Genomic DNA, 19735 nt, shown 5'->3' on the forward strand with positions numbered 1-19735 from the left:
CAATGAGCTCTTTGGTCCTGTGGCTTGTCAGCCAGCCAGTTCTTGGGAAGCTTTTGCAGACAATTTGTATGTTTCTACTGACCAGTTTTAGCATTCAGTCTGCACTTTTCTACTCATCAGCCTTTTCTTCTAGTAACTATAACTCCTTTCCTACCTAGGAGTCACAGAACCACAGATTTATTGTGGCTGGAAAAGACCTCTGACATCATCAAGTCCAATCTATGACCTAGCACTACCACATCAGCTTGACCATGGTACTAAATGCCACATCAGCCTTTCCTTAAATATTTCCAGGGATGGTGACTCCACCACTTCCCTGGGGAGTCCATTCCTTCCATAAATATTTTTTATAATGATACAATATGAGCTGCTTAGGGTCTTTGTCCCTATAAAGAGCCACTGCTCTGATTTCCATTTATGTTTCTAGATTAATGGTTTTCCTAATAATTTCTGAAGTTATGGAAAGGGACTTTTATTCCACCAGAGAATGCAATGGAGAAATTGGAAGTTTGTTGTACAAGCCAGATGTTTATTTCTTCTGTGTCTCATTGTGTCTTTATACCAGTTTCGTAATGAGAGAAAAGAATATTTTCTATGTCACAAAACTGTTGAGATATTATTATTATGTTTTAAAATTTCTGAAATCATAGAAGTGGATCGGTAATGTTCACCATGAGAGTCAGTAAGATACACAACATGTAACTCTTAAGTCCTTTTTTCCTTTTGCCTGGTCAAAAGGGTTTTCACTTATAAGTAGAGACTGGAGCCTAATATTTTCTTCTGGGTTTTCAAATGCATATTATCATTCTGCAACATTTATACCAATTCTGAAAAGCACAGAGGCTGTTGTCAAGGTTTGAGCCTGGCCAATGACAAAACAACCACGTGAGCCCCACGTGATTCCCGTTTTTCCCATTACGGGATGGTGAGGAGGAAAGCCACCCAGAACATGGTGGGTCAAGACAAGGGCTGTGAGGTTTTCACTCACCAATTATGCTCACAGGCAAAACAGACTCATGGAAAAATCAATTTAATTTATCATTAATCAAATCAGAACAGGACAAAGAGAAAACACAAATCAGAACTTAAATACTTTCCCCCTACCCCTGTCTTCTTCCCAAGACCAAATAACTTTGTTCTCAATATCTCCACCTCCTCCCCCAAGTAGCACAGGGAGACAGGAAGTGGGGTTTAAGGTCTGTTCACCACAGGTTGTTCTCTGCCACTTCTTCCTCTTCAGGGAAAAGAATCCCTCACAGTCTTTCCCTACTCCATCATGGGGTTCCTTCCGTGAGAGAAAGTCCTTAGGGAACCCCTCTAATGCGAGTCCCTCCTGCCAGGCACAGTTCATTGTGATCAAGCTGCTCCAGTGTGAGTGGCCCACAGAGCCACAGACTATTTCAGGAAGAGTCCCCTACATGGCTGCAGGTCCACAGCATCTGCCATGTGATCTTCCCAAGGCTGCAGGTCCACAGCTGCTCCACCAGGATTCTACACAGGCAGCCGGTCCACAACACCAGCACCGCTGTGTTCCTTCAGGTTCTGCCCCATCAGGCTCCTCCATGGGTTGGAGGAGAGGCTGCCTTCTCACCACGGGACGTAAAGAAAAATCTCTTCAGGCACCTTCTGCCTCTCCTTCCTCACCCGCCTTGGTTACTCTGCTTTAGAATTGCTCTCCTCTGGTGCTGATCTCTCGTCTGGTGTTGTTCTCTCTCTCCACTTGTTGCTTTTTCTCACCTCCCCCTTCTCCTCTGTGCTGCTCCTAACTACCATGTATCTCCTTTTCTTGAACATGTTAATTGCAGAGGAGAAAATCTTTCTGTTCATGATAGCCTAAGGACAGGCCAGGCATCTTGGAGCAGGGAGAGCTATTCCAGCTACTTGCAAGAGCCATTCTTGGGGGAGGGGACCCCTGCCCTGCTACCAAAAATGGCATCGCATCAACCCAGAACAGCTGTTTTTCTGAGGACTAAAAAAACATCCTCCAATAGGCAAAGCCACTCCATATGGAACACAGCAGCAGAGTTTATGTATGAGCTGCACACCTAATGATATTTAAATTAACTGAAGTGTTTTGGAAAGTTAAAACTTACCATCTGCTCTCATTTGACAAAAAATATTTAAGGAAGACATTAAGATACAGTGAGAAAATGCTTTACGAGTCTTCAAAGCCAGTAAACAACTATTAAAACCAACAATTTTCATTCACAGCCTTTATTTTTCTGTGACTGAATATTCAAATGATACTTTCCCTTCTCCCAGGGACTCAAATTTTTGTTCAGGTGGTGTACTACTCATTTCCTATAAATGAATTTGCAAAGCTGCAGCTGTGAAACATGAACAGCTACAAGGATTCAGAAATTTTTAAGAAAGCACTGCAAAATTCTTAAAACCACACTGATGGATATAAATAATAGGCTGTGCTGAATCTAACTGTTTTGTTGTACTGTATAGTATTTTTCATCTAACAATACAGTTTACTCAAGGCTATTGGTTTTAACTAGTTTCCCCAGATGGTGAATTCACTCCAATCAACAGTATACTTGGCAAATAGTTTGCATATATCCTCCTCATTTTTTGTACAGTGAAAAAGGGTCAAATAATGTATTATTTTTAAAAGGTACTGACAAGGTACAAAGGTACCAAATCTTTCTAATATTGTAATACTGCTATTAAAGCGAATATGGTATGCTTGGTTAATTATATGCTGCTCTAATAATTTGTTTATTGCTGTTTCTTGACGGCCCTGCAGACATTTTATTTCACAGCCTATCTGGACTGAGTATGATAGCTTTACATTCCACCTGGTATTTAGTTAAATACTTTTATTTGAGAAGTACTTCTTGAAATCAATGAGATCGATGTGCTTTGTGGCACATACTGTTCTGCAATGTGCAGGACATCGTAGCTACTACTGCTCCATTTTATAAGATCAGATATGTCAGTAGAGACTTAGATCTAACCTAGAGTTTAGCCTTGCTTTTGAATAAGTTTGAGTCCACCGCTAACATGAGAGTTGTAGTTAACATGGGAATAGCAAGCATACAGTGAGGAATACTAGGAATCCATTGGAAAGTAATTCTGACTTACCATCAACTTATATTTAATCAAGTAATTGAATTTCTTGAAGAATATTAAAGATGCAGAGATATCTTACCGGTTGAAGAAAGAAATATTGCATACCTTCTCAATAAAAAGGATTTTAAGTCTGATAAACTTCATTTTCCAGCCATCTGCTTATCTGTTTCCTTTCTTTCCCATTTTTATTTTTTTTTTTTTTTAATTTGTATGCAGACAGCTTTGGTTTTATTTCGTATCACAGAAAATGCCTATTCTTAGAGAAACCTTCTTTAAAATCATCTAGGTCAAGGCACAGCCAGCCTTGGTTTCTATTAATCATTTGGGAGTTAGCAATGGTTTCTTTCACAGACACAGATATGAGTAGATTGTGTGGTTGCCTAGTGCAGCAGATTTCTAGGGGTAACAAAATGAGCGAGCTTCTGCACTTAATGCCTTGTCTGTGGCAAAAGTACAGAGACACAAGCTTCATAAGGTGTGTGGTATAGGAGCTATAGAGTCACTCCCTCACACTTTCTCAAGCGTTTTAAAGTTGCAGTTTCTGTTGTAAAAGATGTATAATATGCAGAGGTTGCTGATGGTCTAAATAGATAAGGATTAAAACAATATGGTTTTTAAATCCATAGCTTCTCTTCTCAGTACTTTACAATAAGCTCTTGTTTAGAATGAAATAAGAGTTGGACAAAGAAAAAAAAAATTTAAAATAAGGCAAAGATAGCAGAATAACAACAATATTCATTTATTTACTATTTGTTCTAAAACCTGTTGATGTTTTCTCTGTAGAATCTTCTGGGGGACCCCAGCCAGAAATGGTCATGTATGCTGTCTGTGTACCACTGCATTTGTTTGAAGAGGATATTTTTTCATTAGGGAAGATGGTAAGATTTTATGCTCTCAGGACAGCAAAGCATAACTTTATTATCAGAGAGTTTCATTTTGTACCAACTATGTTATTACAAAAATAATTAGTGTAGTGAAGCAGCCACCAGGTAATGAGCATCAGTTAAATTTACATTTCCATACTTCTGTTTTCTGAACATGCATTTTCCTGCCAAAGCTTGCTCATTTTTTCAGTTCTACTTCATTTTCCTCTGGATCCTACAAGCTGAAGTCTTGTGGGAGAGACTAGATGTGGAGTAGAGAATGCATTATAACGAGATACTACTGAATAAAAAGATTCATTATTTTAAGGGCTACTTGAAAAACATGAATTTTAGGTTTTTTTTAAGACTAGAGTTGATGGCTTCTCTGATATACATTATCTGATATGTTCTTCTAGAAAAAATAACATGTTTATATCCACTTCTTTCATTAGTCTTGTAACTGGTGAAAGCAGCTGGAGTGTAGCAATTCATGCAGCTGGGGTGAAAACAATATTTAAATTCCCATTTAATCACTTAGACTCTACAGAAAGCTATTTATAATTCCACAGCAGGCTTTCTTGGGTTGATTATTAATTAGATTTTTTTTTTTTTACATTTTAATAATATTTATTGTAATTAAGGTACTAAAGTTTAAGCTGCCTTCTCAGGAAAATGATAGGCTGCATAGAATCAATTTCCAGAAATGGTTTGCAGGTATTAGGCTTTACTGATCATAACTCCTGCACTATTTTCTTTTTAGAACAGTATTTTATATTGTTTAGAAGACCAGTTTGTTCTCTATGATTTTATTTTCATTTAAGATCTCTGAAAATACTGTCTTCTTGCTAATAATAAATGATACTACTAATCAAAAAGTAAACTGAAAACAATGTGATAGAGTTATGTATTCCCTGCTGCTACATAAGGCTTTGAGTCTCAAACTTGGCTTCAGACTGTTAAGGTATAAAGATTACAGAAAAAAAGAGGCATGGCAGACCAAATAGGATGAGACAAACTAATCTTTATATGGGAGCCAGTATTTTAGTAAAGACTGATAGAAAAATGGAAGTTGACATAAATTAGATGTAGAGATTTTTATAGGGGTTAAAAAAGGCTATTTTCAAGCTTGAAACATACTACACTGATAGAAATAAATGAAGTTTGGAAGAGTGGATTCATTTGGATAAGAGTTGCTCCCTGAATTTGGAGAATTTTCTTATTGACTGCAGTTGTGCCAGAATTTCCTTCCAGAATTTTTGCAGTATCACTTTTAGCTTTTCTTTCTAGTGCATGTGTCCTTGGATTGATATGGCTTGAATTTAGTTGTCTTAAGTTTGCTCAAATAAAATGGAAAAAGATCAATATTGAGTCATTCAAGTCTGTCTTCTACTCAGCAGCTCACAAGTTCTCCTTTATGGCACTTAGCTGGTTTTCTTCAGAATCTTTTCTCATCTTGGATGTTTTAGCTTGCATTTTTAAGTTACTTGAAATTGTGTGTACCAAGATACCACTTATGAACTATATCTTTGAAAATTCATAGATCAAAGGTGGCCGATATATTGCTTTTGTAGCTTACTGTGTTTGATATGATCTTCTCCCTTCAAATAACTCTGAAAACCACAGCCGTATTATTTGTAGTTTGTAGCTACAGAACCTCAGGAGTGTTTGACAATGAGCAGGAGCAATCAAAGAGTTGTTCATGAGCATGTTAAAGAAACAAGTTACGTGTGATTTATTCAGCAAGTAAAAGAAGGTGTATTTTTAAAAGAAAAAATTTACAAATCTTGTAACAGAACTTTCAGTAATGAAAAATATTAAGTACTGGACCATTATTATTGTAATGGGAAGAGCACCACTCAATGTCCACATCTAAAACTGCTCTTATGCCTATGGCAAAGGTCTTTGGTGTATGGGTCAACTGCACTGCCTTAAATGTGTTTCATAAATTAGCTAGCAGATAAAAAACTTAATTTTAATGATATGCTGGTTCAAAGTCACATTGCATTATGGAGGTTTCACAAGTTGCAAGTTAATAGACTGCTTGCTTTTAGAATTATGCTACTTTATAAATCCAGTGTGAAGTAAGGATGTTTTACCATGGCAAAAGTATTTTTATTTAAACCAAAATGCTGCTACTGTTGTTTTCTTACAGCTTCATTCTGCTTCACTACTTTCTGTAGCACCTAAAAGAAGATGGTTCTATAAATAAGTTGAAAGAATTGGTGAATCTATTATAAATAGTAAAATATATGTAAAGACTCCTAAGTATTCAATTATACTTTTTCTGCTGCATATCAAATTCTAATTAGAATATTTTTAGATAGCCTTGTAAGATGAACTATTTTTTTCTTCATTATCCAAGCCATGAGATACTTTTGTGTGCATACTGTTCTTTTTGTAAGAGATAATGAAGAAGGAGATCTGACAGATTATCTTTCCATGTTTCCTAGGCTGATTCTTCAGAAAAGTTGAGGCAATATGGGCTTTCCCACATATTTAGCCATCCTGTCTTGATCACTAGAACTAGGTCCTGTCCTCTGGTAGCACCACCACAGCCACCACCAGTTCCTTCTTGGAAACTTTTCCGTCTGAAAAAGGAAACTGTTGTGACATCTGAACCTCAAGGTTTGTCTTCTCAAACCTCCAAAATAATTTTGTAATTATATTTTAATTGTTATACATATTTTCAGAGCTGTACTTACCTGGCTAGTTTAATTTCAGTGCAATTTCTCTAGGGTTACTTTTTTTTTAACTATTTTTTTTTATTATTATTTTTTGCCAATTTTGAATTACTTTCTCTTAGCCCTATTATTTCTTAAATGCTTTAAGAAGTGTCGTACTTTATCTCAAAAAAAGCACACTAATGGAGAAAATGAAGGAGTGTAATCAAAGTAGTGCAGAAGGCTTCTGATGCAGAGCCATGAAAGCTTCTGAACATCTTATGAACATTTAAAGTAGGTGACTAGTCCTGCTGCAACAACTCATAGCTTAGAGGTAAACTTGTTCTAGGGTTTGTCTGTACTGCATAATGGGGTTAAATGCATGACAATCAATAGCTTGAATATGAAAGCATTATAGGCATGTCAGCAAAACATACTGAAATATGAAAACAGAGGAAGTTAGCAAAGGCAAAATCTGCAGCCATAGCTGTTCTGAACTAACTACTGTGGATAGAGCTATTCCTCTCTCATGAGACCCCACCTGCAGTACTGTGTCCAGTTCTGCATCCCCCTGGATGCAAAGCTACTGGAGTGAGTCCAGAGGAGGGCCACAAAGATAATCAGCAGGCTGGAGAATCTCTCCTATGAAGACAGGCTGTGAAAGTTGAGGTTGTACAGCCTGGAGAAGAGAAAGCTCCAGGAAGACCTTACAGGGACCTTCCAGTACCTCAAAGAGGGCCTACAAAAGCCGGGGAGGGACTTTTCACAAGGGCATGTAGGGATAGGAAAAGGGGGAATGGTTTTAAACTGGAAAATGGTAGATTTAGGTTAGACATTAGGAAAAAACTCTTTAATGAGAGGGTGGTGAGACACTGGCAGAGGTTGCTCAGGGAAGTTGTGGATGCCTCATCCCTGGAAGTATTCAGGGAGAGATTGGATAGGGCTTGGAGCAACCTGGTCTAGTGGGAGGTGTCCCTGCCCATGGCATGGGGGGGTTGGAATCCTCTACATAAATTGTCAGAATTATAGTATTAAGTAATTCTTATGAATATATAATTAACAAGTTGCTTTTTTTCAGAGCCTGTGGTAGAAAAACCTGAAGAACATGTTGAGATTGCTAGCCTATTTCTTAATTACAAATTGAATCTTATCACAATACCCATAGACACGTAAGTATTCAATGTAGTTTCAGCATTAACATCCTATTGTTAGTCTGATTCATTGTGAAAACACAATGGCTTATGTTCACTTGTGTCACGGGAAAAAACTGCACAGGTCATGTAGCTTAAAGTACATCACAATCAGACCACTATACTGATTTATTGATGTCACCTAATTAATTAGCAATCTATGTACTGTATGTTTAGGATCAATATCATCAATACAACAGATAAACCACTGTATTAGGCATTTAGAACATTTTAATAAACATCTACAAGCTTCCGAACCCCTTTCTGTAACTAATTGCAAGAATTTCTTATCACACATATGCATGCAATTATATGTGCCCTCCTGGCATTGAGAATTACAAGCACACCTTCTGCTTTGGAGGTTCTACTTGCACACACCTCCCTGTGGAGATGCAAGTTAGGGTGCTCTTAACTGTATATGGTGCCCCTTATCATCTGCTAATAATATACATGCTCGTGAGAAAGCCAACCAGGAGGTGTGAGTGCACACAGCTGAGGGGTGGGTTCCTACTTGTCACCCCCTGTACAGACAGTCCCCTAGGTGAATGCACAGTGCTCAGGGCATCTGACATGGAAGGGCTGGGAGCTCTGTCAGGCAAAACCACTTTGCCAGTTTCTCTGCTCCATGAGTCCAAAGAGGCAGAATATTCAATAGATTCTTTCCACCAGGAATATTCTTTGATGGCTTTCAAACTTTTCTTCCAATCACTGGTCTTTTTCAATTCTTGAACATAACAGGGAAGTCATTGGTGGGCCAGTCAGTGCTTTTCTGGGTGTCAAATATTTAGCCTGGAATAATTAATGTCAATGTTTATCAATACAGCAGGCTGTTCTCTCTTCATTATAGTTTGTACAAGAAGCTGAGAGTGCAAGTGAAGAATCTCATGCTCAGAACCTACCTATATAAAAGTCTTGTGTTAGAGACTATTTGGAATTCCTATACAGCCTCAGAAACAGAGGTCTTTATACAGGCTATCTTAGAGAAGAAGTTTCAGTGTAGGCATGACTTCTTGTTGATATTCAATATTCAGCACAATACTTGCTCACTAAAAGAAAAGACAAGGGCCTTGGTTTTTTTTTCCCTACAACCCATTGCATAATACATTTCTGTCAGGCTTCAGTTTATGATGTCATTGTTCGGTAGACAACTGCTAGAATTATTGATCTTATTTTTTTATGCTGACTGAACTCCTGACAGAGGAAATATTGAATATATCACATACCACTTGAGCACCAAAAATTCGTTATTCTGCAGCGTATTTCTTTTCCTGAGACTGAGTCCAATAACAATTTGTAAATCGATGGAGGTGTTTATATTTTTTTAACGTGTGTACACCTTTTGCTATGTAAGCTTACATAATTGGCAGGTTCTGCAATTTGGTCAGCATGACTGGATGGACTGAGTATAAACCATTTACTTTTTTTTTTTTTTACCAACAGCATTTGTACATGAAAATGACCTTGGAGTACTCTGGGAGTATTGTTGTTTTGCTGATACAGTTGCATTTTATTTTAAAATACGTTAAATTACTTATTGTTTGTTTTTAAATAAGAGGAGTAGAAAGATACAGCAATGCTCTAAGCAATACCCATTAAAAGGTTATTAAAGAATGAGAATAATAATTAAGATATTGCAGTATTTGCATGTTGACATATTTTATATTGGTTTTTTTTCATGTTTAATAGAGTGCTTCATGGTCAACTTACTCCATTTGGTTGAGGACGGTTTATTTGATGTGCTAAGTGTCCATGACAATCAATTAGTTTAATCTTTTATGATTTAATTAACTGCCTAAATAAGATAAGGGGCTTTAATACACAATTGGGACAGAAACCGTTTTAATCTCTTACTTTTATTCTTATAAAATATTTTGAAGCTTGCAAAGGCAAGCTAATTCTTACTTAGTTGCTGCTAACGATCTTGATATCTCATTATCTCAGTCCTTGAGAAAGGGGCAAGATAAAACACATGCTTATACTTTTCTCTGTTCTTTATTGCTGCAATAGCAACATGGAATTTAAGTCTAATTGACATGTGTGCACCATTGTTTTGTTCTTGTTCTCCTAGTTCATTTAAGCAAGGAGTTATTTATATTTCCGTCAGTTATTACTTCTGCTTCCACTGAAGTCAGCAACAGTGTTTTATTTTACTCCTACCAGAACAGGCCTTGCACAGGTTTCCTTGGTTATCATGTGTTTCAGCTGTCTGGTAGCTATGGAGACCCATTTTCAGGAAAAAGACAAAAACTATTCTGACAGAAAACACGTTTTTTTTTGTTTTTTTTTCCCTACCTTCGTTTAAGTAGTACACATTATAATTTTTTTTGTTCTTTACATACCATAGAGATTTATTCAGTTGTGGCTTTCTTATCTAGTTTTTCTCAGCTGACTTGGGGTTTGATTTCTTGAGGGTCAGGTAGGAGGGCAACAGTTCAGGTCTTTTGAACATTGGTATGTGTGTAGTGCCAAGCCAGTAATGATAAGGAATTATGCATAGGTGTATTCTATGATGCCCTTTTAAGATATCATAATAAAGGGGGTGGGGCCCACAAAATTTTGTTAATAATTGTTATGAGGATGTAATTCGAAAGTAAATGTATGGGTTTGACTTTTCTTTTTATTATTTAGACACTTTCCACAGTCTTCTATCAAAAAGGGACTTCATTTCTTATCTTGTCTCTCTTCTGTTACTGGAAGTGATGAAGATGAAAGTGAAAGTGACAGTAATGTGGATATAAATCATAATGGGAGAAACTCAAATGCAGAAGATTCTTTGCAGGTAATATTTCCTTAATTTTTTTAACTTGACCTAATTTTGTATACCAAATGAGAGTGAGGGTTAAAATAGAAAATAGAAATAGAAAATTAAATATAGGTTTTTAAAGACTTCTCAGTAAGTTTTTTTTCCCCTGTTATTAAAGTAACTTCCCTACCTTTTGCCCTTTAGAGTTATATTGATGTGTACTGAATGAGAAATAATGCCTTATACTTTTTGGTTTAACTCTATATTTTTACAATTTATTCCTCTGAAAGTCCTGTTGCTAACACTACAAGATATTTTGATTTTGCTTTTTAGAATGAGTTTGACAGGAGAATCTTAAGATAGTCAGAGATCATTATAAATAAACATTATTTCATTGATTAATGTTACAATTATGTATTTTATCTGCAGTGAAGCATGTTAAATGTACATGAATACATTAAACGTTATGAACACATGCCTTAAAATGGATTCTTCATTTGGTTCTCAAGTTGAAGACTTCAGTCTAGATCTAGAAACAGAGTTAAAGATCCAATGCTGAGATTGTCTACTCTTAAATTTCAGAAGGTTTGCCTTTTAAAGGGAATCCTTAGCCACCTGAACAATGCACTGAGAAAGTGACCTTCCTCCAAACAGATTCATGAGATGTAGCACACTGAACACAGGTTCCCTAAGCTAGCCAAACAGCTACTAGTTACTCCATGGTAATTTTCCAGAGCAGATAAGATGAATCTTACACAAGTTAAGTAGAAAATTACAAGGATGACTTTGGGCAGTTTGAGCTACTATGTGGGTTTTTTTCTTGTTTTTATTTCTCTTTTTAAATTGGAATGTACATGTGCTACCGAAGTCTGCTTTTAGAGAAAGCTTTAAGAAAATGCTCGTTTTAATGTTTAAATCTTTGTTGAAGAGAGGAGAAGGTATATATAAACAATAGTTCAATTACTACTTGATGACCTTTTTAAGCCTTTTTAGTAATTGCGACTTACAAAAATCTGTATCAAACCAGCACAATAAAAAGAGCTTGTAAATAGTGCCTAACAGTCTGTAACTATTGCTTGCATGACTTCAGTCTCTCTAGCTGTACAAATATAGATTTACTTAATTATAAATTAATAGAAATTTATGTGCTAGAAGTATAAAAGTAATTTGGAATGTCACTTTGATTCTTCCTCTGGTTCAAGAGTGTAGGAACCCTGTGACTGTAGAAAGCTGATCTGTCACAGCAGAACATCCAGTCAAGGAGAAATAACACAAGAGAAAAAGAGACACTGATAAAACTGGAATGATTGGAAAAAGACATGAGTATGACTTAGTCTCAGGGCAGCTGCATTCAGATATTAAATGTAAGAAGTCATGTGCAGTTCATTGACTTGTACTTGAACCTTAGTTTTGCCTTGATTTAAATCTCATCTGAAAAATGCTCTACATATGAGGAGCTGCAGTATGTAAGTAGGAATGCATTTGCACAGATTGCAAAAGAAAATAATGATTTTTAAGTTGCAGAAAAAATGTATTTCACATATTAAATCATTTAATAAAAAAATTATGTGGATAGCTCTGAGATATTAATTCTGGGAGAACTTTCCATATGTTGAACAATAGACATTTATACTTTTCTTTTAAAAAAATCAAATAGTGTTTATAAAAGCAAGCAGTGGCAGTGAAACTTAAATATCCCCAAGTCACTAAGTTATTGCTAGCTTGTAGAATTTTGTATTGTAGTATATGGAGTGTGAATTGCTTTGTGTCCATTTTAAACTGTGCAACTGCTATTCAGGAGGTGTCTCCTTTGAAGACTTTGCTACAGATTTGTTAAATCACTAGGATGCAGCTGGTTTGTTTTAAGCTGACTAAAATTCAGTCCATTGCTGTGCCAGATCATCAGCAAGTTTAAACTGGCATATTCACTCCAGTGTAAACTTTATGAAGTTATATCACTGAATATCTGATTCACTGTTCCTAAGGTCTGTTGTCACAGAAACAGCCTACTGATAAATGAAAGATAAAATTTTAGTAGCTGGATATACCTCCTTTGAGGAATATCAAATCGAAAGACATAGCATTATCCCTGGTGTCCTCAAAATACTCATGCCAAAGAACAAATGCCTTCTTATTGATTTTTTTCAAAGTTCTTTTTTTCCCCAGATTTTCCCATTCCCTTCAATTGTACAGTTTAAAAAAAAATATTTTTTTCAGTCTATTTTTGGTCATTTAACTGATCTTGAATCACACTGTTACAAAGAAAATATATTTTGTGAATTTTTTTGAGTAAAAGCTTCATAAAATAGGACCTGGTTATTTAATGAAGAGGCTCACTTTCACCCTTACTGTAATGCTTCTTATGACATATTTCACAAGCCTAGTGAATTGGTGACAGATGTGTAGAAAAAAAAAAATTATATTTTCTTTACAAATTTTATAGTTCTCAAAATTACTTCAATCTGCACAAAATGAAAATTCCCTGCTTATTTTTTCAGGAAAAAAAGGAGACATGATATATGAGGAACATGAATTAGGAGAGGGACGTGCTCTCAGCTTAGACACTTGTCGTATTGAGAATCTTTCTGATAAGCCTGCAAATACCTATTTGCTAACACAGTTTGGGATGGCTCCAACATTAGAGACAGAATAAAAAAGAAACTGCACCTGTAATCCAGTATCTTTAAGCTATTCCTTGGTCTGTGCACAGCTTTGCAGCTGTTTCTTCTTTTCCACCACTGCCATTTTTCAAGAGCCACCTCTGTTACCTTCTCCCACATCACAGCTAAAACAAGAACTGATATTCCAGTTAGTGAAAACAGTGACTCAGGAGTAGGCAAGAAAAGAATGCATCTGAATGTTTCTTTAGATGCAAAACCCTTTGGTAATATAATCCTCAGGGCAACATCAAACCTAGGAATTTAATACAGTGTTGAATTGTTAGAAATATTTTTTGTCTTTGTCATTTTGGAGGTAGATTTAAATGCATTTTTAACATTAAAAATTATGTATTTGAAACTTTATTCCTTCATTTGTGATTATATCCAGAGAACTTTTCTTTGGAAGAAGACTGGTGATTTTTTATCCACAGATAAAGCACTGTGGAAAATTTTTCCATGCATCTACAATAGAAAAGGATGCTGCTTTAAAAAAAAAAAAAATCAGATCTTAAAACACATTATAGGGTGGATTTGAATAAAATACCAACATAGTTAAAGCTAGGGGGCTGAACAATACAAGTGAGTCCTTGAAAGTATGAAGATAGCTATAAATTTCTGCATTACCATTATTTTTAAAATTATATGCTAATGACTATAAACCATTATAGGTGAAAAATTAGATTCCAGATCACAGGTACTTCCCTAGAAAAACATTGGTCTGTCTATTGGTGATGGACAGGTAGGTGTTATGGTGATTTTTTTAATTTATTTTGGTTGTTGTTTTTTTGTTGTTTGTTTTTAATAAATCTACTACTATAGTAACTTCTAGTCTGTTTCTCTATCTCAGAAAGGACTGCCTCAAAACCAAATATTTTCTTTAAGCAAATAATGCATATTATAATCACCCTTGCGGGTTTTGGTTTTTTTTCACTTTATAGGAGACCACCTCCTTTTGCCAGGAAAATGAAGAGGCCCACAGTACAGGTAATTGTGTATCAAGTTTATGTTCAGACTCCTGTCATTTCATTATTGTTTGACCTCAGCATTAATGCTAATTTACAAGTAAAACCACTCATACTTATGGTTGTTGGTTTTATAAGAAAAGATTTTGAAGAACAGGTAATAGCATTAATAATTAAACAAAGTATCATCTTCAAACTTGTATTAAAAACTCCCTAATTTGTAGAATACATTTTGAAAAAATAACATTTCTTATAAGATACTATCTAGTTAAACAGAGCATTGCACAGAGAATTTTTCCATGATTTATACTTTCTTTTTTCTGAAAGAGAAGTCGAGAAAAAAGGACAACATCTATTTTAATAACCATTACTCTGTCAGTGTTTTTTTTTTAATCAGTATTTGAAGTGTATTTAGACTGAGCCATTTTTTCCAAATGAGTGCTTCTTTAAGTGAAAAGTGAATGTTTTAAGGGTTTGGGCAGGAGAATTTAGTAAGAGCTACCTTCTTAAAAGTGCTTGCAGCAGAGTGAATCTCTCCTAAAACTAAGTGCTAGGAAACACATTTCCTTTTTCCAGAGTTCTGAAAGTGAATCTCAGAGCAGAAGAACATGGGAAACTTGAGAATAGGACTTATGCTTTATTTATGCCATGACTTGCACATGTGGTACTCATCTTGGCTTTGTTTTTCAACTCTCAGTCCATGTAGAAGCCAATGCAATGCACTTTTGCTTTTTAGACATTTCTGAAGGTTGGATATGTGGAATGAAAAGACAAAATACTGTATTTTAAAACTTTTATTTTGTTCTTTGTGTAATATCTATGAACCTCTCTTACAATAACTGAGAAATTCAATAAATTTCCTCCCAGTTAAAGCATGTGCACAGCCTCCTAACTTCTACAGTATATAAACCCAGCAGTTTTACCCAAATATTTAGATATTTTTGGATTTTAATGTCTCATTCTCTCCATTCTGGAAAAACATACAACCTATCAACCATCTCTAGTAACTTAGCTTACACTAAAAGTACAACGAGGAATGAATTTTTAAGTATCTTGAAACAAAATGTAAATCATACTTCTCCCAAGTCTATACTATCAAATAGTTTGTAACAAATTTGGTAAGTATATGTACAATAAAGGCAAATGATAAAATTTTGAGGTTAAGAACAGATACTGATTTCATGTACTACAATGCATGAATATCTTTTCTTATGGACTTTTATTTCTTATTCATGGCATTCCACTAAAAAAAAAAAAAAATAAAAAAAGAAGCAAAGCAGAAGAATTTCATTTTATCAAAATGCTGCAATTTAGTGAGCTTGAAATATATCCTTCCATTATTCTTGCACAGCTCAATGCCAAGGCCTAATAGAAATACTGTAGTTTACAGTATGTGACTCATTAAACCTTCTATGAATATGTTGGAATTCTAGATTGGTTTTGTAGCTGTCAGAACTAATTGACTCTGAAGTTGATGTATCTCAATAGCCAGATTGCTGCCTTTTCTGTTTTCTCAAAAGTCTGCTAGAGAAATGCCCACCAAAGTAATGCTTCCATAGCACAACCAAGGACAAAATGGACAGGTTTCCATTCTCTGTCCTATAATACTATTAATTACATTACTACTGTTACAAAATCCTTTGTAATCAGGTTCTCTTCACAATCTCTAGGCCATCTCCACCCATGTTGTCATTTCTCTCTGCAAAATCCTTTATTCCAACTTGTCAAAGAAAATATTGCTAATTATTACAGGATTTGAAAACTGGAGTTCTATGCTCCTATCAGGTGGTACAGGTATGATTGCTTTTCTTTACAGAATACTATTCCTTTTAGTGTCTTAATTATTAACTACAGCCATCTTTGAAAAATTATTTTTAAAGGCAAAAAAATAATTGGGAAAGAAGGCTTAGTAATTTATCTTGCTCCTGTGCTTTGCATTTTGTCATGTACTATAAGTTAGAGTTATTTCATATTACTATTACTTCAAAGCAATTCAGTTGCTTTGCAATCCACAAAATATCTGAGAGTATGTATCATGAACCACTAATGAGGAAAACAGAGAAATCTTGTAAAAATGTTTTATTTATGAGTACGGGGGTTTTAATAGTCTTTTTAACATGGCTAAAAATTGCTCAGATTTTGCAAAGTATGTGAATGAGAATTCAGTAATTTAATTTCTTCAGAATTGGATTGCAGGTCATTAGACAGTTAAACATATTAATAGTCTAATGTCAAGAAATTTCTTTCTGTTCACTTGAAGCAGATTTGAAACACATTCTTATTGAGAGCAATGATATTTTACAAGCTAACAAATATAAACAAACCCTTCCCTGGCTAAATAATTGCTTTTCAAAATTTAAAGTTTTTGGTTTAGGAATCCCTGTTTTTATGTTTGGTGTTTTGTGGGATTTTAAAGAGAATTTTAAAATATTTTTATTAAACTGCTTCTAACATCTCTTGAAATTTTGTGCTATTAAGGTTCACCAAATACAATGACATTTTTTTGTGAAAGTATAGTACATCGCTGTCTTTGTCTAGAACATGGAAATCATAGCTTTGAAAATCTACCATCTATCCTAAAACATATCATTAGTCTTAGCTGTGCTTTGTTGTAAATGAAAAGTCTTACATTTACACTTCCTCAGTTTGTGGTGTTGTCACAATAAAGCAGTTGCGTTCACTTGATGAATTTTTTTGTGACTGCCAGTGACTTTTGATGCAGATACTGGATCTGATGGAAGTGATTGGTAATATAATTTTATTGACATGTTTATCTGTTGTCTCACAGAAATCTCGCTGTTCCCAGCATCTGTCCAAAGACATAATGAAATTAAATAAAGGATGGAAATAGCAAAAACAAAAAGTGAAATTTCAAATACGCATGCTAGAAATAAGTATGACACTGGTGTACAGTGTATACAGGGTATATTTAAGTAGTACCCAGTAATGTGGAAAATTTCAGTGATCATGTGGACAATGTTTATATTTTCCATGAAAGCAGCTAGAATCTGACATTGTCAAAAAATCCTCCCTTTCCCCACCCCTTACAAAAAAAAAAACAAAAAACCCACAATAAAAACACACACAAAAAACCCCCCAATCAACCGGAAACCACCCCCAAAAGCCCAAACTCTAAAATAACTGTTATCCTACCTAGGTAAGTTATTTTGCCTTTCAGTTAATCTACTCAGTTGCCTGCATATGAAATGTCATTTATTGGCATTGGACTAAATAATCTGTACTAGGTTAGGTCACTTTTTGTATTTCCTTTAAAACATTCACTAATCTCTAGACTCCTTGCAGAATACCTGCAGTTAAAGATTCCCTAAGTACCATTTTGTGGATTTGAGATTTCTCTGCTTTATTATCTCTATGCTCTGCTATGGAAATTAACATATTCAGTGTGTTAAGTTCTTGCAGTTTCTGCTGTAAATAGGAAATTTCTGAGTTTGTACCTCTATTCCACTAAGCCAGGCTGTCTATCCCTTCTTACTGAAAACTGAGGTAGGGAATTAATTTCAATTTTGAACCATTTTGTACATTTTCTTTACAAGGTAGTGTTTTCTTGAGCTTTTTCATTTACTTGGCTACCAAAAGTTTTAGTTACTGTTTTCTCTAGGTCATGAGTATAAAAAGCCAAATTTAAAGTGTCTAGGTACTCAATGTATGTTAGCATGCAAAATGGTAGTCAGTTTGATGAGGAGCTTGATTACCATTTAAGCATAAGTAAAGATCCAGTGCTTGACAAATATTAAGCACTTACCAAAAGCAATGATAGCATTTGTTGCTAAATTGTCTTAAAATATGTCTTTTCACTTTCTTGAGAATGTTCTAATAATCGTAATAATTTGTGGGTTTTCATGTAGCATAGTATTTTTTTACCATATGAACATGGATTTTTCTGGTAAACTCTGCTACTCTCTCTGTCCTTTGCTACTGTTTCTTGTTTTGCATTAATTATTCTAGTTTCTATGCCACCGTGCTCTTAGTTATTGATGTGGTTTTATTTGTCTTCTATTGGTTGTTACAATGCATGTTTTTTATTACTTCTGTTCTTGAATGTTTTCCCTTATTCATCAAGTTACTTTTTTTCTCTTGGGCTTGTTTGTGACATTACTCTTTGTTGCCTTAGTCCAAAGTAGTGTAAAGTTCTTGAATTCAAATATGTTCTTCCCTTTTCTCTCTGCAGTGTTTAACTATATAATAACCTCGAACTGTATCCCTTTGTATTTGATTAGTATGTGCGTTTGTTCCATCTGATAATTACAGACTATTATCTTCCCTATGTCAGTTTTAAAATACCTGTTGATACTGAACATCTCTTAAGAATTGCTTCAAAGTTATTTGTAATTTTATTCCATAAATTATAATTTCAGTATCTCACTCATAGTTTGCACTTTCTTATAGATGGAAGTGGCATTTCTTGCATGCAAGGTAAATGGTAGTTAGTAGTTAGATTTTCTTTTTTTGGTTATAATTGTATCAGGGAGCTCTGAGCAGCACTGTCTTAGGACTGCATAGAGCAAAAAGGATAAAATATGCTTTTTAATTATATTCTCACAAATTTCTCATTAGCTCTTCACAGAGAAGTGGGGAAACTTAAGCCATTTTGTTGGCATTGCTCTTGCTTTCCTTCAGCTGCACTGGAATAGCTGTCTTCCCTGTGCCCTCAGTCTGCCTAGATAATCAACACAAAGGTTTCTGTGATGGCTTTCAAAGAGGTGAAACGTGTGAAGTCTGCAAAAATCTCCTGGCCTTCTTGATCCTGAAGAAGATTTATTGATAGTACTGCAGTAACTGTGTTTGGAATGAACGAAGAGCAGGAGCCACAGGAATATGACATAGGGCATAGGTCTGCTTTGGGGACCCCATTATCATTCTCTCTGTGATATGCACATTTGTAGAGCAAACACTGTGGTTATTTCACTGGAGGCCTAAAACCTGTGTTAACATAAATCTAACACAAAGCCTACATTTAGCAGCTTTCAGGTAGGTTTTCCATAGTTTCAGGAAGAGAAAAAAAGGCCTTTGGTACTTTTCTTTAGATTGCATTTCTTTCAGTTCTTGAAAAATTATTGCAAAATGGTTTAGAGCCACCTTCATCTTACAAACTCATCAGTTTTCCAGCATATCGCTAGATATCTTGCTGATTACAAAGTATTACAAGGGACATTTTAATATAAACAATTTATTTTTCTAATTTGCTTTCTCAAGTGTTATACCTTACCTGTTTGAATATTACTGCATCTTTATCTTTAGCAAACATTCTGAATTAATAGCTCCACACGGATCACAGAGTAAAGGCATAGAGGGTAACATTACAACACAAGTTAAAAAGTTACTCAATGATTGTCAAATGTGGCTACATGACATTGCTGTGTTGATGTTTTGGTATGAATTGGCCAGTGGTTCTGATTTTCCTACAAGAAAAGTCATGTAATGTGATTCAAATCTTTTTCTGTTTGCAAGTAGTTAGACTGATGTGTATGGGAGCAGCATCACAGGGGGTACTGTGGAAGTACCAGAGATAAGGATAGGTCTTGGTATCCTCAGCAATTATGTGGGGTTTTTATCATCTG

General features: G+C 35.1%; 1 protein-coding gene across 1 annotated transcript in view; it reads left to right on the forward strand.

Moving 5' to 3' along the window:
* Positions 1 to 19735, forward strand: part of ADGB (androglobin) — a 96772-nt gene that overhangs the window by 35822 nt on the left and 41215 nt on the right. Inside the window, exons 11-15 of the mRNA XM_071742439.1 lie at positions 3862 to 3956; positions 6392 to 6566; positions 7680 to 7770; positions 10420 to 10570; positions 14133 to 14178. Coding sequence (XP_071598540.1) covers positions 3862 to 3956; positions 6392 to 6566; positions 7680 to 7770; positions 10420 to 10570; positions 14133 to 14178 — 558 coding nt within the window. The remainder of the gene's footprint in view (positions 1 to 3861; positions 3957 to 6391; positions 6567 to 7679; positions 7771 to 10419; positions 10571 to 14132; positions 14179 to 19735) is intronic.

This window comes from Heliangelus exortis, chromosome 3 (genome assembly GCF_036169615.1).
Source record: "Heliangelus exortis chromosome 3, bHelExo1.hap1, whole genome shotgun sequence".
Lineage (NCBI taxonomy): Eukaryota > Metazoa > Chordata > Aves > Apodiformes > Trochilidae > Heliangelus > Heliangelus exortis.